Genomic DNA, 24,782 nt, shown 5'->3' with positions numbered 1-24,782 from the left:
ACTACCAACGTAACTCCTTGTAACCTCTTAATTAGGGGGATGATTCGCAATCCACATCAGGGAGGTGAGAAAATGCCCAAGCCACACTCCGCTCTATGTATCAAATTATTATAGCGGCACACACACCAAAATTTTTCATCGCGTGTTTTTGTTGCGATAAGTATCTAATGACCTACTTACCACGTGGGGAAACATCCTTTGCTTGAGGGTGTGACGGTTGTTTAATTAGAGGCGTTTTCAATGCGGCCAGTCGCAGTTTCGGTTTCACCGGGTGCCGCGAAACGTGGAATTTTGTATAAACAACACTGTCCACGTCGCCATCGGACAGATATCCCAGAGAAGAGCTGCCGCAGCACTGTCGAATGCGCGTCGACGGCAGTTTTTGCGAATTCCCCTGCCTACTGATCCTCGTCTGTCGTTTAATCAAAATTTAAAGCCATTCCACTCAACTTGAAAGCCATTGGAAGTTCAGAGCAGGGATACGCCATCTGCGGCGCCCTTACACCCCCATTGCTACCACCCCTCGCGCTCTTCGCCTCCTTGCCTCACTCCTCTGTTGATGAATCCAACTGACGTTTGCCCAGTGCAATTCAAAGTTCCCGCCTTCGATGTGCTGCTGCTTCCTCTGCCTGGAGCAGCACGAGCCGGAGCTCTATTCTTTTCAGTGCAGAGCACTTTAATAATGCGTTCCCCTTGTCGTCTCAGCTCGCTAACAGTCGATGCGACTGCGGCATTAGGTTCGTTATCTCGCTGCGCCGCCTAAGTAGAGCCTTCTGTACGGGCGTCCGGGAGCCACGCGGAGGCTTCCGAAACCAACCAGTTTAAATAGTCGTGACCGTTCAAACATCTTTAACCGCTGGCGCTTCTCATACATCTATCTCCCCGTTACTTAGCGCAAAGAAAACTGCAGTTACATTTAAGGCAAAATCTGTGTATATAACCGGCAGCCGCGAACGCTCGTAGGTTTGGTTTTTACGATGTAAGCAAAAAAAGCGGCCGCGCAAAAAAAGAAAAAAAATGGCGCCTTTGAAGGGATGCAGAAAAGCTCCAGCCCCGCTAGAAAAAAATAATGCGTTCGAAATGACGCAAAGCAGCTCCAGCATACGAAATTAAAGTAAGTGCAAAAGGGAGGGAACTCAAGCTGGCGCAGTTTCAGGCAGGGGGCGCGCGAGCGTTGGGAAGGCGGGAAATTTGAAATTGAGCAGTGGGCGAATAACGGCGCCGCAGCCAATTATGGCGAATAACTTCTGATAGCTTTCATATTGAGTGGAACGGCATTAATTTTTTTTTGTGCTTGCTTTCATCTCACAGGTGCCGGAGTCTTACTGCGCAGTTTTTATTTTACGCGTGTCTTCCGGGGCGACTTTTTTCGCATACTGTCGGAAAAACCAACCCAACGAGCGTTCCTTTTTCGACCAATTTATCCCGCGAGCTTCTTGATTTCATCTGCCCATCTAACTTTCTGCCGCCCTCTGCAACGCGTGCCTTCTCTAGGGATCCACTCTGCTATCCTTAATGACCAACGGTTAAATTGCCTTCGCATTACTTGCCCTGCCCACGTCCATTTCGTCTTCTTAATTTCAAATAAGATGCCCTTAACACGCGTTTGTCCCTGACCCACTCCGCTTTCTTCTTTTCCCTGAATGTTACACCTATCATCTTCCGCTGCATCGCCCGCTGAGTCGTTCTAAATTTAAGTTGAACCCTCTAGTAAACATCCAAGTTTCTGCCCCGTAGGTGAGATACACTTTATTCTTCAGGGACAATGGTAGGCTCCCGTTTATTATGTGAGAATGTCTGCCGTATGCACTCAACCCCATTCTTATCCTTCTTTATCCTTTTTTATCTCTGCCATTTTTCCATTGCACCTTCTCGGTGGAAACTTCGTTAGCGAGCCAGCAGTCGTTTTGTTCATCACAGAAACTCATACTCGCATCACTTTGAAACGCCTTGCAGACTTCTGTAGAATGATAGGCACTATTTTCCTCCGTCTTTTCTTTAGCTCTATTTTCTCCGTCTTCTGGAGGCTGTTCGTGACTCGGTCTTTCCGCTTCACTTTACGAGTCTGTGTCCAATGTTGCCGCTTGCATCTTGAATGCATCACTTAGCGAACGAACGCTGTCCAAAATTTCTTCTTTTTCGACGTGGTAGTTCTTTCCCTGCATTTCTGGTGACATTTCAGAGGCTTGGTGGGATCTCTTACTCTAGGCAGCATGTGCGGGTGCTCCAGAAACGAGTTAGCTTTTTTCTCTGGCCATTCAGATGGCCCGCTGCTGTCTGTTTCTTGTAATTTCTCCTGGTCGGATACTTCAACTGGCGCATTTGTCATTCTTGGTGCCTGATAGCCAATGGTCGAATCGTCAACGCTGTTTTCCGCTTGCTGTAGTCTCTCTTTATTCAGAAGAATTTCAGTTTGCTCTGAGCAGTTATTTGTCCGTTAGATGGTATGAAGAATTTGCGCCACAGCACCCAAGACAGCCGTTCTTCATTGGCAATATGTCTTGCAAATTGAATGCTGGATTGTAGTGGCATCTGTGATTTGGGGGTCCAACATTCTTTTTTTCATGAAGTGTTTCCACGTTTTCCGTATCTATATGTTCATCCCTTCGGAGCTGTCGGAGGCCTGACCAAATTCGAGCTTTCACGGACGCTGTGCGAGCTTGTCGGTTAGTTTTGGCATGGGTTATCTTCATTGCCAGTTGAACTTTCGCCGATATTACCCTGCCTTCAAAATCAAAGGCTTCAAACAACTCTGTTTCGAGCTTTTCAATGCCTACGATATTTTCTATTTCCCGGTTAATATTTTCTACGCAATCGTTTCGGTCAGACAAAATTCATAACCGATCAGTTAACTCACATATGCGTGGTAGCCTGATGCGTAAAAAGTTTTCAACTTTGCCGATAACAAGTTTTCGTCGCTCCCGCACGATCCGCCGTCTTTCGATGAGGGCCTCCATTGTCCAGCTCAGCGTCACAGACGTCAATGTGGCTGGGGTCACGCTCACGGGGCAGAAGTCGGCGCCGTAGTAGTGGGAGTCACGCAGTCACGAAGGCGCAATTCATAAGTCGGCAAAGGCGATGCGGTATGAATGGTTCCGGCTCGCTTCTTCTTCTTTGGCTGGCCCAACCTTTCTCAACGGGTTCGCTGGAACGGCGGCTTCATTTCTATTCCCCAGAGGTGAGAAGGCGGAAATAAGACAATTTCGCTCGCAGTGGCTCAGCTCCGGAGGTCTCTTGGTCCGGGGTTTCGGCCTCAAAAGTGTGGAGAAAGGTACGACGAGCCGGCAAGACTAGTTCTGATGAGTGGTTTAGTCGAATATGTGATCATGATGATGATGATGGGCTCGAGGGAGGCAAGACATCATATTTTTCAACTCCCCCATTAGTAGGACGACCATAATCAAAATTCGGTAGAGCGGAGAGATACACCGTGGCCCTTCTTGAGGACGGTGATAACTCGTCACCCTGCTTCATTGGCTCCTTGTGCTGCACTGACTCCGATGGAACAAAGTCTTACAAATATTGGGGCTCCAGTAGCGATTGGTCATCTTGTTCACAACTATGACAATGCGTCGCTACACGGGTGCTCACGGATGGTGCTTTGCTTGGAACGTTTGGGTAATCCTATTGAATGATTCCGTTTGCATTACCACGTGAAAGGTGTGTTCCTTAGTAGCTATCTATTCTCTTTCTTTAAGAGCTACTGAGAAGACAACCTATGAGTAGCCAGTCCCGGTGCCTCGCAGGCGTCCTAAAGCGTCGACATTGATACGGGCTTCGCAAGCCCTTCGAAAAGTAGTGCTAACGTCCGCTTTTACAGCAAAAAGATATTTCTCATGGCCATTCTCTTCCTACCAGCCCATCAGCCAGAAACCGTGGACGCTGCACCCAGCTTTACCGAGCACCTTGCCTTTAAAGGATTTAAAGCATTTAAAGCTTAATGATTCAAATGGCCCGACCATGGATGAAAGCTGTGGAGATTTGTTTCGTTAACCGTTCACGCCCTTCATCGCCTCTTACGAGGCGTTCTCTTTTCATCTCCATTCCTTTTATATCTATCATAACAAAATTCGTCACTTCTTTGAGCAGGCACACCGCCGCTCTTCGTGTATTGTATTCACAACTCGCACCCCAGCTGCCGCTATTAGACTCACATTTCTTCTGCTTATCAAAGCTGAACCGCACCACTACATACATCGGTGCTTATGGTTGGCCCTACTACCAGGAAATGCTCAACCATTCACTCAGAATAGGGAGCAAGTTGGCTGGGTGGTGGGTGTTGAAACGTTACACAACTGCGCGAAAAAAGGGACGTACAATTAGGAAACGCAAACACAACACTGTCGACATAGCAAGATTTGCTACTGCAGGCGCTTTTTTATTTGCCAGGAAATAGCAACGTTATTGATTCTTATTAATGAATTTTATGTATAGTTGCCTATTAGACTCGGAATATTGCTGGCGCTAGGCGGGACAAGGACGAGGATCTACACACACAAATGAAGCGCACTAATCCTCGTCCTTGCCCCGCCTAGCGCCCGCAATGTCCCGAGTAAAAAACCAACTAGCCCCATTTCAAGATCTGGTTGCCTATTAGAGCTTTTTTTTATTACCTTGCAGTTGTGCATGCAAGGTTACTGCAAGCAATAAACTGGGGTTCTTATTCAACGCTGTTTTTCTCTTAAGCGTTGTTATTTTTTTTTGTGTCTTAAGCGTTGCTAAGCGTTGTTAAGCGTTTTATCGAGTGTGTTGTTTTGCGCGCTATTCTCTCAGGTTTCCCAATAGACAAGTACCGACACATTACAAAGTGTCGCCGTGAATCAGACATAAACTCACGTCATCGTTGAAGGGCTTCACTATCGCCATGGCGAATGGAATCACTTTCGGTGCCTTGGTGACGTATGACAGCACGTCGTACAGGACAGGATACATGTAGTTGATGACGTCCGTGCGATTCAGGGTGTAGCTGATCTCACTCAGGGCCAGGTGGCTTCTCTGCAATAGAAAGTTCTCGCAAGTTTTCAACGGACAATGTTGCTTGCAGACGAGAAACAAAGCTTGTGAAGAAACTTGATGCAGTGCGCTCTGCCACCTGTGAAGGTGGTTGGACTGGCACCCACAACGATTACACATGCGACGTCTTTTGAATTCACGCACGTGGATCTAAAAAGAGTGGAACTAGACACTCTGGCAGCCGTTACCTGGGTTTCGCGGGGTCGGCGTCCACGTTGCCGAAGGAACAAGCGCGGCAGCAATGGCAGATAAGAAAACAGAGAGGAGCGCCTGCAGAAGGGTGTGGAGGAGGGCGGCAGGCGCTGCTATGGCTCTGTTACTGCCTCCGCCTCACTCTTTTTTTAGGAGTTTCGGCCAAGGCCCTGACACCGTCTCAAAGACGCTATTCCGTTTGTCGCTAATCCAAACCACGGGAACGCGTTATCGTACATTATGCGGTTTTCATTTCACACGAGAGCCTGTGCTCGTTGAGTACACCGCCTGTCTCCCCGCCTCTTTCCGCGGTCGTAGCTTAGTCGCAAAGACGACGGGCTGGCGCTGCGTTTCTCTATTCGGGTCCAGCTTTGATTCCTGGCGGTGCAAGTAAGTTCGTTCATCTAGCCTGGCACTTCCTGCGGACGCGGACACGAACATTTTTTTAACTGGTACAGGTATACTGCTTCGCTGCAAAACACGGTGAGAATGTTTGTGGTAAACAACGAGAAACTACCTTAAAACATAACGCTATTGAGATATGAAATTGCCCAAAGTGCATAGCTGGGCTACTTGGCGTAAAGGCACCTGCCCGCAGCGGACAATGCACGGGACAAATTTCTGGTATAACAAAGCAAACGCTTTTTGGTCCCACTGATGCCGGATATAAAGGAAAACGAAGTGCGGGAAACCCAACTTCGCACAACGAGAGGGCAGATGGTGAGGACGATGACGACGAAGCAAGGCATTCCGCGCTTGGAAGCGAACCTCGGTCTTTCGCGTTATGAAGCATACGTCTATCCGAATGGGCAAGCGTTGCATCCGGGTCGCTTAGCATTGCCGTCGGGTTTGTAGCGCTGGCGTTGGCTTTGAGCTTTGGCTTAGTTGAAATTGACTTTGGTTTTGGCCTTTGGGAGTTCAGAATCTGGACTTTGAGAGCGTGGATTTTTTAGCTTTGATTTAACTCAGTTTGCGTGAAGAAAACTTTACTTTTAGGCCATCGTTCTCCAAATAAAGGGGCTTTGGTTGTGATTTTTGACACAGCCCTTTGGTGGCCGGTATCTGGGCTTCACGGTTCAGCGTCTATCGATGTCCGCGTGACCAAGTGAGCGAACGAGCAGCGCTGGCAGAAAGAACACGGATGGCGAAGGGTGAGGAGAAGTTACATGCGTGTGGCGAAGGCTGAGCAGGAGAGCGGCATGCACGGCCATGCCATCATCTCTCTCACTGCCTCCCCGTCACACTTACGCCATGGGTCTCGGCCAAGCAGTGCCCTCCCCGTGACGCTTCCACAGACGCTGTATCGTTCGCCGCTAATCCGAGCCACATGTCGTTTGCGCGGTAGGTTCAAACACAATTTGCAACATGCTCGCTGCTGCCCCTTGTGTGGTTAATCCGGACCACGTGACATTTTTACGGGAGGCTGAAACATGGTCTCCCACAACACGCGGGTCGGCGGCGGCGACGCGCTCCCAGCTAAAGCAGGGTAGCGCGCACTGCCGTACGTTCGCTCATCGCGCGATCACTTTCTGAAACGCAGAAGATATATGCCGTGACCGAGAAGGCTGCTGTTCGTGCTGCGCACAAATTTTGCATTAGAGGGTATGGTAATAGCCAGCGCATTTTAGATTGATTTCACTCTTGTTTTTGTTTAGGAACTTTTAATATTTACAAATTAATTTTGTAGAGACGCCGCATTCTTGTATGTAAGCAGATAGACTGTGAATTTCAGAGATTCTCTGTTCAATGTTATGGAAGATTACAGGTTTTGAAGCTTGTTGGCCAGATTGTCAGCTTGACAGCTTCACTGTTCAGCTTAAAAAGAAAAAAAAAGAGAAAGAACAGGGCCTCCGTTAGTTACTCGGAGTGTTCTAATGAAGTGCACAGTTGTGCGTACAGCCGCTTTATATGTCGTCTGAAAGCACGCTTTTTACATGAGTGCAACGTGAGTTATATTTTCCTCGGCAATTATACCTGCCATTGTACCAGCGTTGCTCACGACAAGGCGTGAAAGCTATATTTACAAAGCGTGAACGGTGGCTATTTGGCTCCCGCTTAACTGGTAGTAGTGCGTGAGTAAATGGACAGAGTGTTCAAATTGCGCCAAAGGCAAGAACACCAAGATAATGCAGCGCGCTAAAAACAAGATCACATAGAACAAGAACAAGAAAACAAGTACACATAGAAATTGGAGAATAATAAGAAGTTTTATTCTTGGATCCTACCAACGGGAATGGTGTTTTTGTGACAGTGCGATATATTGAAAGTGACCGCAGAAATGAAGTGCAACCGCGTATTATTATTATAAAGAACTAGCCTCCGGCAACGTACTAAACTTCATTGGGGTCACAAAGTACGCTGCTACACAAGGTTAACTGTGACGTAATATGGCTGACAATAAAGCAGTGTTAGTCTTGTTTTAGCAGTTTTAGCTCCATATAGTATTCAGGTGCGACGACCATACAAACCTGGCGGCACCACTACAATTGATCGTGGCAAACGTCGACGTTTCGCAGCAGTACAAACAAGCCCCCTTGATATTGCCGAGAACTATTCTCTCTGGTTTGTTCATTTCAAAATTATGTTGCCAGTGTCTTGCAGCGCCCAACTTTCTTGTCTCAGAAGAGCGGCACGGTGCATTTCCTTCTCTTTCTTTCGTATACCACGGGGGATATTTTATTTGATAGAAAAATGGTGTCACCCTGTCGTCACTCCAACAGAATGTTCGTATTCGATCACCGATGTTCTGCAACTGATTCTATTATTTTTGAAGCATTACGGCAAAAGATGAATGCTCGCAGGGCAAGCAACGCGCTATTCGATTTGGCGACACGCACGTCGCACATCCCTTTGTTGACTGCTGCTCTGTCGCTTGTGTATCCGTTGAGTTCTCAGGGGAGCAGAAGTTCGCTCCAACACACTTGAAGAAAGCGTCGTCGTCCTTGGTTTCGTGACAAATCATTCGAGCTGGTATATTAAGTGGCTGGTGAATACCAACTATTTAACCTTTTTTCTATTATATTGTCAGGATGAACAAAAGAACTATTGACAGTATTTGCAGAGGGTAGCCAACGCAGAGACCACCGCAGCGATTGCGAGCAGATTGTCCTCAAGACGACCGAAGAACGTCCTGTTTCTCTAATCGTATCCCAACATTTATCAACATCTACAGTCACTCCTACTTCTTCGTCATTTGTCAGTCTGTGCGCTAGCGTCACATAACGCCATCCCCGGCGGCGAATGCACTGTTCCTGTGCTGGCTAAGGGTCGCTAGCGGTAGGCGTCCGCTAGGCATTGAGGCGAGACTCGATTGATTCATTATTGGCGGTGAGATCTTTGAGTGGCGCCCCCTGGCTCTGACGTCGGCTTAGGGATTCGCGCTGCTGTCGTCTGCTACACTCCACTTGTGAGGGGCAACAGTGCCTGGGCTAGAAATCGCCCGCTTCGTTGCTGTAGTGCGTTAAAGAGCGTATTTCTAGCGACTCAGTTATTTTGCCAGCTTCTGACGCATCTGAATAATTTGAAGCTGTATCCCCCACAAGTTTGCAACACACGAAGAGATAGAGAACAACTTTCTTCAGGGTATCGGTCAGAAGATCGTGTGTAACTCGTCCTTTCTTGCTTATTCGCGAGGATCAGCGATCAGAGCTTCTCGATAAGTATTCAAAATGCGTAGGCTTCCCTGCAGTATTTTTGAGATGCTCCTATAACGAGTCAACAGTCTAATACTACGTACCAAGCAGCGGCCTCTACACGCTCATCGCACAGCAGGAAATAAAGCGACTTTCTTCTGTTTCTTTCGTTGTTGTCTTGTATCAGATTAATGTTTCTCGCTTTTTTTTTCTGCCCAACGCATTAATTTTTCTGCGCCGTCACCAACTTCTTATTAGGAGGTTTCGGGATGTTTGGGAGCCTCACAAAGGTCGTGTGGATATTTCCTTCATTTTGTATGGCATACATTCCCTTCTTCACAAATTGGCTTTCATTACGGCTGCGTGCAAGAAGGTGCATATCCGCAGCGTGTTTTGTTTATTCACATGCAAATACAATGAGAAGGTTTGTGCTACGCCACCGCGATCGCGCCCTTAACAACGTGGTCCACAGTACTCGAAGACGGCTTTTGTGCTCCGAATTTCTATCGTAATTATATCGTTATCATAACGAACTGACTCTCAACTCGAACAATGATGACATGATTACGGTGTTGAAGGCATGATATACTCGCTAACTAACGTGATAAATAGTATACCTGCATATATTACAAGACTCGAAACCGAAGAAGAATTCCAAGTAGCTCTTTATTGCTTTTCAACCCTTCCAGGCGCGAAGAACAAATCATATTCTACGCGGGATGGCGTTCTATGATTTGAAGAAAATTACTTTTACTCTCTTGTCCTCGACTGAGGACCCGGCCCACTAACCAGATCGATTTAATTGTTAAACAAAGTTTTCCCCTCCTTCCTATCCTCCTCCTCCTCCTCTTGAGTGCAGTTTTCCTATAACGCATATCCGAATATCGGGAAGATATGGCTGTGCAAAATGTTCCGAAATATCCCTCCAGGTCTTAACAAACATATAGGTGTTACTATTTAACGAAGACGTGACTCGTTTTGCTGAATAAACCTCCATACTGGTTAGATGCCTGGTATAGAATCAGCAAGCGCGTATATACACACTGGGTTATTTGGAGCTTAACCTACAGTTTTTGCAGTCTATAGTGCACGTCGGCAAACTTTCATGCCTTGACAACGTAAAGTGATGTGACAAAATGCGTTCGAGCGTTCGGCAAGGTTGCAAAAACTGTTTTACCTTAGATATGATTACCGGGAATCGTGATGCCTTCTGCCAAAGCCGACAGCCCTGAAGGCCTAGAATTCGTTTTGGTCTTCCATTTTCGCTGTTGTCGGTTATTAGCAGCTGACTGTTCCTTTTGTTCGAATGCTTACACGAGAAGCTGACGCCTAGCTCCGACTCTTCGCGCTCCGCACAGGACCGGCTTCGCAAGGAATGGGGTGGCGCCGGCAATGTTTCTCCGCAGCGGCATCCAAAACTATACTTTAATGGACACCATGAGTATGCGATTTTAAGCCTATTATTATGATAAAAAGTTACCCACACGCCAATTCTGGTGCGGACAAGCATCAGACGTTGACCGAGCGCAAAGAAACAGCAGGGAGAGCGATCCTGAGTGAAGCAGACGACAAATGCGAGAATCCCTAAGCTGACGTCACGGAGGCGCGCTTCGCAGCGCCGCCTGTGTTCGCGCTCACCGCCAATAGGGTTTAACGCGCCGACGCGACGCAGACGATGAGGCGCGCCGTAGTGGAGGGCTCCGGATTAATTTTGACCACCTGGGGATCTTTAACGTGCGCCGAAATCTCGTACACACGGGCGTTTTTGCTTCTCGCCTCCATCAGAAAAGCGGCCGCCGCGGCCGGGAATCGAACCCGCGACCTCGTGCTCAGCAGCGCAACGCCTTAGACACTGAGCCACCGCGTTGAGGCGAGACTCACAAACAATGTGAGATAAAGGGGGCGTATGGGACGATGAGGTCGGGCAAACAGGAGAAACTTCGTATGTGACATCCGCCACGTGGCGTACCATCTGATAAGGACAGGTGTATCGGGCCTTTAACTTTTTGGAAATGTCCACACGGCGAACAGGCGTCCACAGGCGGATAAGAGAGCTTGGCGGAAAAGTCGCCATGCGGTGCTTATCGTCATAACCGGCTGTTGGGGTCGTTTCACGCCGTCGTGCATGCGCAACATGACGTGCTAGCGCAGTCCGCGTTATCGCGCAAAGGGCGTAACAAACTTGTCAAGAGCCACTGGCACTGTGCTGGGAAAATTGTTGGCGAATATCACGAAAGCAAGCCTGTATCCAGTCTCTATGATCAGAGAAAACTTACATGGTTAGCATGTCAGTTAGTGTTCGGTTGAACTATTCTGTCCGGCGGCTAATGTGTGGGGGATGCGCTGTGGTAAGACTGTGACGGGTGGAGTACCATCGAAGTATGTCATCAACTACCTTGGATAAAAAACAACGGCCACGCTCTATAAGAAGCTCCCGCGGAGCACCATGTTCCAAGATCATATTTTGAGGAGAAACTCGGCAACATCCGTGGCACTGCTGGTCAGTATAGCACCCGTGATGGCTTAGCGAGGTGCGTATACTCTGTAGCACCTGCAGTGCACGTGTTACCGGAATGGGACAAAGGAAATGGAACGAGGAAGTTTACGCCGATAAAAAAGAAAGGTTCGAAATGGGTATCTAGAGAATGGAGTTGGCCTGCAGGAAGCGTAGTTGCTGTTTTGCTGCACTGGCAGAGGTCACAGGCGCTGACATAACGTTTGGCAGATTCCTAAAGATCGAGCCGAAAAAAAAAAACGCCGCCGAGCTCGGTCATAAGATTGCGTATCTCCCAGATCGCCAGCCAAGAGCTCATCATGGAGCTGTTTGAGCGCGTATTGATGCAAATATTAAGGTACAACGAGTAAAACTTCGCGTCCATCAGAGCGGTAGTTGCGATGGTACACTCCATCACGCAGGAGGAACGCACATAATGAAAGGTCAGTACGATTACTTTGGAGGCGGTGTATGATTGAGCGAAACGAAGAGTCGCGGCGCTGTTCGTCACCTATCCGAAAAAATTGGAAATTGCCAAAACTTGGGCATCGACGCTGGTGTCAGCGTTTTCCGGGGTACCGACAGGGCCGACAGTTAGTGCCTTTGTTCGACTTGCCGACCTTGTTGACGGCACGGAACGCGCTTTCTTGCAGGCCAGCGACCGAGTCATCCTCTGGGGTCTTCCAGGGACGACAACCAGCAGAGCGCCTGTTGGTCCGTCACTGTAATAAATAGGCAGTCGTTTAAGTACTGTCCCAATTAGGACAGTACTTAAACTGCCTACAGCCCTCATCAGTGCAAGGCACTCTCGTTCTGTGATGGTGTAGTTGCTTTCTGCGGAGGACCGGATGCAACCGGCGTAGACAATTACTCTGTCGTGGCCGCTCTGGACTTGGGCTAGAATAACCTCTATTCCATGGCCACTGGCGTCGGGGCGTACTTCCGTTACGGCAGAAGGATCAAAGTGGTCCAAGATTGAAGAGCTGGTCAAAGTGGTGACAATCCAACGAAAACCAGCTTCTTGGTAAGAGGTCCCCAAGTAGACTGGACATCATTCTTGAGGAGTTTGGTGAGACGGCGAGCGATCTCAGTAAAGTTTGAGACGAATGGGTGGAACTTGAAGCATAAACCCACGCCCATCTTTTGATGATCGCTGAACAGAAAATGAACGTACAGCTTGAATTTTATCAAGGTCGGGCTGCACTCCGTTGGCATCGACAAGGCTTCCAGGTATGGGGACTTCCTGTCGTCCAAGCTAACATTTTGTAGAGTTTAGCTTCAGTACGGCTCGGCGAAAAATGGCAACAGTACCAGAGAGGCGATCAAGGTTCGTTGGAAACGTTGGCAAAAAAAGAATGACGTTGTCCCAAAAGCAAAGCCATGTAACAGAGTCCATCAATCGCTCAAATGTTCCAGGAGCGTTACAAAGGTCAAATGGCATTACTGGGAAATGATAGAGCCAGTTAGGCGTGACAAAAACCGCCTTTTTTGGGTTCATGTCGTCGACAGTCACCTGGAAGATCAAAGCAAGAAAAATACGCGGCTTCATGAAGGCATCCTAGGGCATCGTCGTTCTGCGGAACTGGATAAACATCCTTTTCTGATCTTTTTAAGTTACTAATAGTCGATGCAGAATGGCCACGTGTCGTATTTCTTTTTCACCAATACAACCGGTGACTCCCATGGGCTTCAGGAATGCTCGATGATGCCTTTAGGAAGCATTTTGTTCACTTTCGTTACCATAATGAGCCGCTTTGCTTAGAACACGCAATACGGCCGCTTGCACACTAGGCTGGCGTCTCCTGTGTTGATGCTATGCGTTACTACTGAGGCCTGTCCGAAATAGCGATCGACAAAATAAAATATGTCGTTGTATGTCTCCAAACGGCGTCGGGGTTTTTAGGCTTGGGCAGGAATGAGATCCGTAGCAGCCATCTTATAGAGGTGGGCATTAGCCCGAGGATGAGCTGGGCGTGTGCGTTTGCCTCGGTTGGTGTTGCGTTGAAGGATGCAGACGAAACCCCGTAGTCGTGTACCGGTGCAAGCGTGGCCAACGACATGCCGCGCGCAAGGTCTAGCGGCGAGAACCCGAAATTGAGGATTGGAAGACTGACTTTGCTGTGGGCCACAGTCACGAGGGAATGCGGCAAGATCAAACTGTGCGTAAGCATCACGTCGAGCACTGGCGACTCGACGTAATCGCCGTCGAGAATTTGTGAATTGCAGGAAAAGGGGACATAGATCCCTGCTCGTGGAGCGAAGTGAATGTAGTCCTTGGAACAAAGCCTCCCGTTGGGTCCTTCGTGAGAGGCGGGGGGAAGCGGCAGCTCGAGGCGTAGGGAACCGGTTGAACAATCAGTGGTGGCAGTGTTATGTGATAACAAGTGAAGTGCATAAATAAGTTCACGGGAGCAATTTTGAAGCAGTGCAAACAGAACAGCAGTGTGGGCGTTGGCTGCCGTAACGTGGACAGGGCACGTCCCGAGCACGGTGGGTGTCCCGCCATCGGCCACTCGAATGAGGTGGGACGTTTCGGCGTCGTCCTTCAGGCGACGACTGTGGGGCTTACAAGTAACACCCGTCACGGAATTTGAGTTTATAGGCAAGAGGCGCGAAAGACAAATACCAGAAAGTTTTCAGTTCGGTTTGAGAGCAACTTTCTCAGTATCCTCGCAAACCGCTTTAAGCACAAGAAATTTTGTTCACAAGGAGCCTTTGTTTCACATACGAACGTACAAACATTATTCTATGTGGTTTTTGTGTCAGTCGCCAAATGTGGCGGTCGCGCGGACTATCCTTAACGAATATGTACTCCGGGGAAGGTGCAGCAAGGCGTATAAAACGCGATATAGAGGAAAAAGCTATGTTGAACGTGCAATTTTAACTGTGCGACAAAACGTCGGTCATTACCGCAGAGCTTTCCGAGAATTGCGATGCGATGGCACAAAAGCTGAGAATCTATGCCGTTCGTCCGTAAGTGTCGCTTTTTCTGGTCCGTTGAGTGTGCCTTTTGGCAGTACGCCATCAATTCGGTGTATTTTTATGTTCTTTCTTGTATCCTGTCGAAAGCAAATAAATTCTATTTATACATGCTCCTAATAAGTCCTGCAGAATTATTAGCGCTTACCTTCCTCTCAAATGACGTGCAAGCCAGTCCCCTTGCACGCATCGCTAGTAAGTGAGGTTCCCCCAGGGACATTCCTTGTAAAGCGGTAACACATGGAAGGTAACAGCATATGGTTTGGTCAAGGGTACAAAAAATTAAGTGATACTATTGCTGACATCACCGCGTGGTTGAAAAACTGGGCCCAAGAGGTTGGCGATTTCGAAAGCTGGCTTTCCCGCTGTAACTGGGGGTTGTTGACGGCTGGCAAAGCTACTGCTGTGACCACTATATTAACATTTAGCGACAATAGTTAAGATGTTTCTAGCTGATAGTTTTGAAACAAAATAAAGAAACGGACTTCCTGTATGAGTGGGGTCAATTGACTTCCAGAGCTCATACGCATACAGGAATGGACCGCCTCGCGAAGGCACCCACCCTATAAAAGACGTCTCCCACGAGGCCGGTCCAGGTTCCATTTCTCAGGGCTCCGTACTCCACATTGGGGTCGATTAACAGCGTATACCTGAGAGGTGGTGAAACGGCAGATGTTACTTTCTACGTGCTGTCGCCACGTCCATATCAAGACCGGCGCTTTCAACAATAATTTCATAATTAGTGCGCATGTACTAGGTACGTCACATAATCTGTTCTAGTGCCCTGAAGGCTGTGCGTCTAAAGCGCGTACGCGTTATCTGAAGCTTATATAGGACTCTGTTGCACACTGTCGTGCTGGCCGGAACGGTCGTAGGCTGCACCTCTTTGAGGTTTCTGGCAATGGCGGCCAAGGTATCTTCCGGAAACGAGCAGTAATCAGGTATTTCGTATTTCCCCTGACACTGCACACTACAAGAAATGCAGCGTCAGCAGGATTTCTTAATCGCACTCCGCAGTCTGTGCTATATATACACATTTTAACACTTTTGGATTGGCTGAGTCATAGTTAAGTCATGCTTTTTGGAACGGAGCTGGTACATCTAGCCCACCTAGTCTTTCTGAAAGGACATGTTGAGGTCAACAAATTGCAATCATCCTCTCTGTGGCAATTGAGAAGTAAAGTCTACACCAAGTATACCAATTCCAGTAAATCAAGTAAACCAAAGTAAACCAAGTCCGCAAGACTAGAAAGTTCCTAACGCAACGTTGAGTGCAAGATTTACATCCGCAGGATGCGCACCTTCGGAAACGGCAAGAAAGTCATCTACGTATCTAAAAACCTTCGCATGAAAATCTGCGGCAAGGTGCTTAGCAATACACTTGTAAACACAGGATAAAGTCCGGTAACCTAAAACCGTCTATACGAGAATTGATACACGCGCCTTATTTTGGTTGAACAACTGATCATTAAAATCAACCGCAATGGAGGAGAGATAAATCCGTTGCATGGAAATCGAATTGTCCGCGTTCAGACGGATAGAGTTTTGAAAAGTCACATGGCCGAAATCATGAATGTCATTCCTCACAACCGATAAAACTTCCATTTGCGGTAACGAGTAGTAGTAACTTCCATTTGGGGTAACTTCACATCAATAGAGAAGGCGTAGAAATGGAACTGTGGTAGTTCATTCTTAGATAGAAACTCCACAACCTCATCTGATTTTAAAACCAAGAAGGTATCTTCAAGACTTCTGCGGGCACGTACGGCACGTGAACTGCACGTCGGCTAAAAGGACAGGTGCAATATAAAACCACGATTTTACTAAGGTACAAATGAGGGTCTTTAGCTAAAGACAAATTCGTGTGCCCACGTGTAGGTATGTTTTTACAGCCTATCGGAAAAACGCGTGGCTTAAAGTCGAACCGACAACCACGTGCTACGGAGGGCAATGCTGTAGCCACTGAGCCATTGCAACTGATGAAGTGGTAGGTGCTGACTCCGAAGAAATGCCACGACACAGAGAAAGCTCTAATACGCCTGTTGCATGTGCACGTGGAACGTGCTGTCAACGCTGTATTGGGTAACATCTTTCGCAGCCTGACCGCATCAACGGACATCACATGTTTTAGTTTCAAAATCAGATTGATGGGTGATGCAGATGATGCAGATATGCTCCCGAGTGTCGTTAATTGTGTCAGCAGTTACACACGAGCAATGGAAGGAGAGAAACTTACGTGAAGTTGAGACTTCCACTAATGGCCTTGAGCAGATCAAGTTCCACGCCTTGCTGCTGGTGGTACTCGCCATCAGGTCCCGGCTTGCCCACCACAACGTATGGCGTGTTCTAGAAAACGATTGTCAACATTTAATACCTCAACACAGAAGCGAAGGGAGACTTGCACTTTTACGAGGACAATGATCAAAGCGCTGGTGGCAGTCCAAGCTCTACACTATAGCGTGATCCGGGTGGCAATATTTTAGTCGACGTTGCCCGTTTCTGTCCTACTCCAGCGAAACTTTCCCATCACGTACAGGTGCGCGCAGAAGTAAACGGAGCACGAGAGCGGTGGCCGAACTGCATCGCTGCGCCGCGTGTGGGCGCCGACGGGAACCAAGAAGCGAAGGTTTAAGAGTGTGTTCGCAGCGCCCCGGCGACACTGCCTGATTTGTTTATTCACCGCTCTGCTGGCGTGTAATTGGAGGCAGAATACTGGCGTGACGGTTTTCAAAGGAAAACGGTGGGCTATAGAAGGGCGTTGGTTGCATTGCCGCTCGCAGGCATCAGCGGCGACTGAATGTGCGGCTGTTGAGCTGGACGAAGTTACGCCCGCTTAGCGACATGCCTTGTTGGGTGCTGTAAAGGGACGTGTAAAATTGTAAGCCGCTGCGGTTTGCCATGGCATGTCTTTCCAATATAATGCATTGTAAGCCGACAAAAACATTGTCACATTCCCAGAACCTTCCGTTGTTGAGAGAAAAAATCCCGCTTCCAACATTTTTTTTTATTATTTCGGGCATCTCCTCAGTTATTGCTGCCACTCAGTTCTATTACAGCTGGCCTCACAAGGCGCATATTTTATTGTGGCATTAAAACCGACGTTGTTATTTTAATTGAGCACCTTCTATTAGTTAAGAAGATGTACTGGCTTTGAAGTAAACCCATTGTCACTGTTATGTTGATGGTGCGGCAATGAAAATATTAATTAGCTAATGCTTCCACACGCGCCGTTAAAAAAATCAGCGCCCTTCTATTCTGCGAAGAAGGACGACAAGCGGAAATGTGGTCCTTAATGGTAGAGTCGTCTTAGCGGCTACTTGTCTTATAATTTGTTTCCCGATACTTCATGTCAAACAGCAGTTACAGCCGTTTTCTGTAACCATGTTGCATGCGTTGATGCAATGTATTGACAGGGGACCATAATTTGGATCGTTTACAACTTCACGGTGAAGTAAATACCAAATGTGCAGCCGTTCTCTGTAATCACGCTCCCTTGAAACGGGCACAAAGCAGCAGGAGAACTCAGCAGCCGTGCTGGGCTTGCTCCGTCTCCCCATCACTGTGCTTGGTCGGCCCTCTATCGACTGCTACCGTACCAAGAAGTCACGGAGCATCATCGCATCTCCCGGCGCCTCTATCCCCCTGCCCATAAATCGCTCACTAACGCTCAGGAGCGCCTATGGGGACTCCTTCAGACCATTTCGATCGCCAGTCATTCCCTCCTCCACAAGATCTATCCATCTCATTTCTCTTCCCCCAACTGTCCCCTTTGTGACTCTCTGGACCCACTAACTCTAGTCGTGTGGGCCTGTCCTCTTAAGGCATCGCCCACAATCTGCAGAATCGAGCAGCGCGCTGGGCAACTCGCAAACGGGGGTGCAGCCACTTATGGTGGACCGGGCCGCCCCCGAAGCCACCACCGCCTTCAGCCTGCGGCAACAACGGGGTTCTAAGACAACTTGCTCGGACAATAACGCGGTATCTCTCTCTCTCTCTCCCTCCTCAGATAGCCATGCTTCACGGCAGAACAAGCAATGTGGGAATGCCGGCCTACAAAAACCAAACACACCAATATTTCATAAGTCGTGATCACCTCCAAGGGTTGGAGGTCATTTTCAAGGGTAATATAAGCCGTCTTCTTCAAAATATGAAGCCGGTGGAACCACTGGTTTGTTTTAAAGCGAAGCTTTCTACCTCTACCAGCCAACGGTTCTTTCGCGGTGTGTGGGACAATAAACCCCCAACCGGGCAGAGGCGGCGGCGGGGGGGTGTAGTGGCAGAGGGCTTACTTTACGGAGCACAGTGTAGATGGTCCGGCGAATTTACCCAGCTTTCCCCGCGCTGAGGTGGCTGCTCACACTAGCAGGCGCGTCGGCGGAATACCCTTGTCGTTTTAGCAACCTTTGTCCTAGACCTGTTTTGGCGCAGCTTCGCGTCAATTAAGCGCTTCCTGCGCACGGCTTCAATAACATGTTCGACAGCACCTCCGGGGTAATCCGGGCCCGACGGAATTAAGTGGTCGTTCGCAAAGATGCATTAAGGATTGGTTTTCAGGGCGGGAAAACAAACTGTGGAGACCGCATACAGACATCTGGCCGCTAGAGAAACCTAACTTTTGCGCACTAGTTGCCACAAATGGGACGACGTTTTCTAAATTGCTGAATACCGATTCGGTTGCATTTTAAGAGGTATTACAAAAGGCGAAAGGAGCAACTGGTTCTGCTAGATAGCGATTATAAAAGTTCCTTCAGCTTTCTATCAATTCTCAAACTTACTAAACTAACTATAGGTATGAATGGGAATCGGTATAAATGTGAATCACTAAGCTCACATGCCGAATTATTGCGGTGTCTGCGCTTGTGTCACGCGGTGGTGTAGTCCCAAGCTAGCACATCAGGATGGCTAGGTTCCACTGTCTCACCCTTCGAAAGTCGCTCCTCTGCGTTTTAAAGACGATAGTTTTTCTTGGGCTACTTAAACCCATAAATTTAGGTCGGTCGGTCGGTCGGTCGGTCGGTCGGTCGGTCGGTCGGTCGGTCGGTCGGTCGGTCGGTCGGTCGGTCGGTCGGTCGGTCGGTCGGTCGGTCGGTCGGTCGGTCGGTCGGTCGGTCGGTCGGTCGGTCGGTCGGTCGGTCGGTCGGTCGGTCGGTCGGTCGGTCGGTCGGTCGGTCGGTCGGTCGGTCGGTCGGTCGGTCGGTCGGTCGGTCGGTCGGTCGGTCGGTCGGTCGGTCGGTCGGTCGGTCGGTCGGTCGGTCGGTCGGTCGGTCGGTCGGTCGGTCGGTCGGTCGGTCGGTCGGTCGGTCTGTCTGTCTGTCTGTCTGTCTGTCTGTCTGTCTGTCTGTGACTCGATTCAGCCGGCCGGCAAAAGTGAATCGAAGTCTCCGCAATAGTCTTATATCATCACTACCAAATCTAAACGTGTAAGAGCGGTTTATATGTTCATACTTGTCGATATTGTTGAACAAGAACAATACATTACGCAAATGTGAGACAGAAAATATACACAAGGAATATTTACAGTGTTCCTTTATAAAAGAATTCATTGATGCTTGGTTTTCGCGGAATGAAATACTACACCCTCTGCACAAAAAATAATTCACACTGTCAGCGTGGTCACGAGGCCTTCTGGACTAAGGAGACTTCCCACAACCCTTCCCCTTCCCCTGTTCCTCCAATAAACGTTCACCACCACCACACTGTCGCCTGCAGTCGCCCGCGCCACTACTTCTCCAGGCTGCTTTTTAAGAAATCGAGTGCCAACATTTACGAAAGGTTCCATCCACTGGATAGTCTACACGTAATGCTTGGAACGCACGTGGACTAAGGCAACGCGGTTTTATAAACGTTCCAGTATAGGCCGGCTGGATTCACGCGCGTCTCCGCCGTACGGCAGCGCTGGCATCGATGCATCTGGCGTGGAGCAGTTGAACGCGGTTAATTTAAACTGAGTTGAGCAAACCTTTGGCGTGTTTACCTTGGCAGGAGCGCCACGCAAGAGAAACAACATGAGAGGTGAGCGGAAAAGAGAAGGGAAGCATTTACTTAGCAAATGTAGACAAAGACTATCGTATTTTGTCGACATTTGCCACGAAAGGAGCAGGTACGCGGCCAGCTTTTCTTTATCGCGACTCACGGCCGGGCTACAGCGGTGGCGTCCATCCCTCTGCGTTCGGGGCACAGTGTCCCTAAGCGTTGTTGCACCCAGGACGCCGCTCCGCGAATTCCAGGTAATGGCTTACAGAACTTCTGGTTTTACTCTTTGTATAGCAACGTGTGTAAATTCAAGTGACGTTGCATAGGAAATTGTTGTGCGTGTAGTTTGAAGCTTTGCTATACAACCACCTTCGTTGCCATGATCTCAAGCGCAACAAAGGCACCGACGAGAAAACAGAGAAGTCGAGAAAGGTGCGCCTGTCTCGTCTACACTGGTTCTTCGTCCGTGTTTTTCTTGCGCTTGAAATCATTTCAACTATTCACCAACTAGTCCAGCAAGACGTTCTTCCCAACCACCTTCACAGCGTGGATTGGAGGCAATTTTTTTTACACACTGGGATCCGGTTCTTCGGGCCCCAAAATCCTGCTCCTGAAAGAGTGTGAGGCGATTTACAGTGGGTATGGTAAACTGACACATCGTTCTTCGTCGGTTCGTATGCCACCCAGTGGGCATTTTTTTCTCCACTTTCTTTCTGTCTTCCCAAATTGCTATCTGTTTCAATGAGCTACCACATCCTCCCCTTTGCTTTACAATGTTTTCTTGATTGCCAACCTTTATTTCTGTCTTAATTCAATGAGCTCCTCATTTCCTAGTCTGAGTCGCTATATATATATATATATGAATATATATATATCATTGCATATTTGCCCATTCGTTCAATGTCAGATATTTATCAGTGATCTATATGTCGAAATCGACAGACACAGCAAAATACCTTACCACTTATCGAGTTATTCAAATTTCGCGCCTTCCTGATTAAAAATCGGTGAAGAAAAGCAGGTTTCTGAATAAATAGGCCACGTCTCAAGCATGAAGTTATTCATAACTAAATTCTCGCAAAAAATGGGTGCTAAGGCTTGAGTTTTAAAGCTTAAGTTGCGCCAAGCAACCTACTTTGGGCACGTTTCAGCGTGATGCGGCCTCTACACGAGATCTTCTTACGGCTTTTTTCTGCTTAAACTCGCGCCCTTCAGGTGATATCATCGGCAGCAAAGCACTCACGTTGACGGCGCTGATGAAGAAGTGGGTGCCGCTGATGTTGGGAAGATGGCGATACCCGTGTTCCTCCTTGTGCAGGAATCCACAGTTGGTGCAAGCTAGGGTGAAATCGCCAGCTGCGTACAGCGTCCACGTTGCGGCGCCGTCAAAGCGCTGTTCCAAGGCCTGGAGAAGAGATGCGAGACCACAGTGCACTGTCGTCCAGCTCATGTGGACGACACCAAGGCAGAGAACTGGCTGGGGTACTACGAGAACAAATTTGGCAAATAGTTTAATGGTGATAAAGAAATGTTGTGCCCACCCCGTCTATGCATCGCGGCGCTGCCTTTCGGGAAGACGACGAACGTTTCCGCTTGCGCAGGTTACTGTGTTTTGCTTACTTCAGGTATAATTTTAAAGATGACAAATATATTGTATTTTTCTTGCTGTCGCCTCGCGACATCTTGGTCATACTGCCGCGAGAGTGTAAACCCATAAAGAGTGTATGCCCAACCGACCGACCGACCGACCGACCGATTGACGACTATTACGGCAAGTAACGGTTAACTTGATACATAATATTCCCCTGGGTATATTGGTCCACCCATACACCACCAGTAACTACACATTGTTCCAAATAAATGTCACACAACTTTTTGCAATCGCAAAGAAGGGAAGCTTTGATCAGGCTGGTTTTAACTTCCTTCTTGAAAAGTCATGATGATCAAGAAGCTACTGTATCCATTAGAGGACGAAGCCATCTCTCAGGGGTTTCTAACGATTCCTGCACATGTTTTCCTAATCACATCTTTGACCCCAAGTTCTTCTGTTTCATGCCTACATGAGACGTTTTCCTTCCCTTATTTCGTTTGCCATCTCTTGTCACTCTTTTTGTCACGCGGGTGGTCCACCGGCTGTTCATCATTCGCGTTAGATGACCCCCCAACAGCAAGGTAGCTTGCTTCACTGGACTAACGAAGGCACACCTGGTGCAGCCTTCTGTCTATTTCTTCCGCCTTTCATGATTTCGATAACCACTAACAATTCACACATCATAGCCATTACTTATCTCTCCAAGTATTTTGTTGCCTACATTAGGCGCTCCCGTCGCGTGACTTTGATGCAGAACTGCTATTCTTTAAGTTTCTTTTTACCACGCAAATAAACATTTGAATACAATTATCGAATCGTGTCCTGCAACTTATCAGGGGTCTGATCAAAGAAAACCATGCCATTCGCGAATGTCAGCAGGGTAAATTGTTCTAGCACTCTTGTAAAGTGGCTGAATATATAACAAAGATTTTCCCAATTATGCTTTGTAAACAACTCTTATAAGCTGGCTGTAGGACGCCATGAGAGGCTGCATCTCTTCTCTGACATGATCCCTCATATAAAACTTTTTTGTTGACTTATGTAGAAGTATCCTCTCGTACACCCGTCGTATGTATATTGATCACACAAAGCTTGATCACACAACGCGTCAATTAGTGCAGCTGTGAGCACAGTCGAACGCCTTTCATAATCTAAAAACGCCATATACAAAGGCACGTTCCACATTTTTTTTATGTTCACCGCTTATAAACATGAGTAGGGTATGTTATTATAGAACATTTATTAAAGGCGGCTTCTCGTCTAAGGATGTGTACGTCAAAGGGCTGTTTCATGCGTTTACCGTAATTACCCGATTCTAACGCACACCCGATTTTCCTGGCAAGAAACCCGAAAAAACGTGCACCTCCGATTGTAACGCGCACGGAACTTTGTGAGCAAGAAAAACAAATGCGAGAGAAACCGGCGATTTATTTCTCGAAGTAATCTCACTCATCTCACTCCTCGTCGCACTCTGCTGACCACAACATCTCGTCCTTGGTGCCGTCAAGCGCTTTCGCGATTCCGCACTTCTGAACGAACGTTCAACCATGGTTGATGGAATCGTGGCCCACGCCTCGCACGCCCATCCCGCGGGATTCTCCAGAGGCGCACGCTTCCCGACCGCTCGTTTTGAACGCGTAAGAGCCACTGCTGGCATTGCTGTAATCAAGCGCGCAAGTGGAACGATTTGACGATTTGTGTGAACGCCGATAGAAAAGCCTAAGCGCCTATGCTTCCTGCGTCCGAAAAATCATTGCTAAAAGCTTTGGCGCCATCTTGAAATGGCGATGGCGATGGGTTGGATGAAATTTCCGCTGTTTCGGCAGTTTCGGTTTCGTATCCGATTCTAACGCGCATGCGATTTTTCGACATATTTTTCAGGAAAGAAAGTGCGCGTTAGAATCTGGTAAGTACGATATGTATTGCTTTTGTACATTGGGACCTGTATTTTTGCGATCTTTGACATCCCCTTTTCGAAATTGAAGTTAAGTCTGCATTTTGCCATGCATTCCATGCGTTTGTAATAGATATTTCTAATAGATATTTCTAAGCAGTTTTGCTACCTGTCGCCCCATCATCCGCTCTGCCTTCGTCACCTTCAGCTGTCTTCTTAATGGCTCCCATGAGGGCCATTGCAACCTTTTCCTGGAGTGACAATTTGAGCGTGCCGTCTGACACCTGTGCTTTCAAAACAGTTATCCGCGACGTGCTCTCAAGAGCACAAATCCACGCAAAATTTGTCTTTTGTCCACTATATCATCAACGGTGTTTGAAACCGTACCTTTTTTCTTTCCTTGCGGGACACATTTTATTACGGCCAGTGTCTAGTTTACTCTGTGTTATTGGTAAAGTTTCGAAGTTTGTAGGGTTCTATGCAGTTCTATGCATGTTGTATGCAGTTATGCCCGTACTCTAGCTTTTGTTATATAGGATGACTCTGCCAATTCTGTTTTTCTGTAACGTTACATACCGCAACACTTCTACGCTTATCAATCAGGTCGTTAGTTTTATGGATTGGTTTATTATTTGAGTTTTTGGCTGAATTCGTCAACGGCTGCTGTTAATAAAACAATCCGTTAGTAAACTAAATGATAATTTACATTGTATCCATCGTCCCCATTGTCGTCAATCTCGAAATTTGTTCCGTTACAGTACAGTTCTTCCCGAAGTTATAATGGTTACTCCTTTTATGAGATGTATAACAGCCCCGTTGTTTTAACTGTGAGTGTGAGTGCGATGTTAATGTGAGTGTGACGTGCTTTCTGCCTACGGCGGTAGTTTGTACTCAAGGTCTCAGGCTGTGTTCCTTTCCTCACATCAGCAGGTGCAAACCAGAATAGACTTTTTTACTGCGTTGGGCTGCAGAAACATCGCAAGCAAAGGCGCTGTTTAAGCGTGTCTTTAATTA

The 24,782-nt window shown here is 47.8% G+C and overlaps 1 protein-coding gene across 1 annotated transcript in view; it reads right to left on the bottom strand.

Annotated features, from left to right (window-relative positions):
* LOC144166943 (uncharacterized) overlaps window positions 1–24,782 on the bottom strand; it is a 101,136-nt gene that overhangs the window by 24,180 nt on the left and 52,174 nt on the right. The window contains exons 10-13 of the mRNA XM_077696378.1: window positions 21,527–21,688; window positions 16,547–16,656; window positions 14,873–14,960; window positions 4,837–4,995 (exon numbers count right to left, since the gene is read on the bottom strand). Of these exons, the coding sequence (XP_077552504.1) occupies window positions 4,837–4,995; window positions 14,873–14,960; window positions 16,547–16,656; window positions 21,527–21,688 (519 nt within the window). The remainder of the gene's footprint in view (window positions 1–4,836; window positions 4,996–14,872; window positions 14,961–16,546; window positions 16,657–21,526; window positions 21,689–24,782) is intronic.

This window comes from Haemaphysalis longicornis, unplaced genomic scaffold, assembly GCF_048455015.1.
Source record: "Haemaphysalis longicornis isolate Haplotype H1 unplaced genomic scaffold, Haemaphysalis longicornis Haplotype H1 scaffold_2, whole genome shotgun sequence".
NCBI lineage: Eukaryota > Metazoa > Arthropoda > Arachnida > Ixodida > Ixodidae > Haemaphysalis > Haemaphysalis longicornis.
Note: the sequence above shows the minus strand (reverse complement) of the source record. Positions and strands in the feature narration are given on the sequence as shown.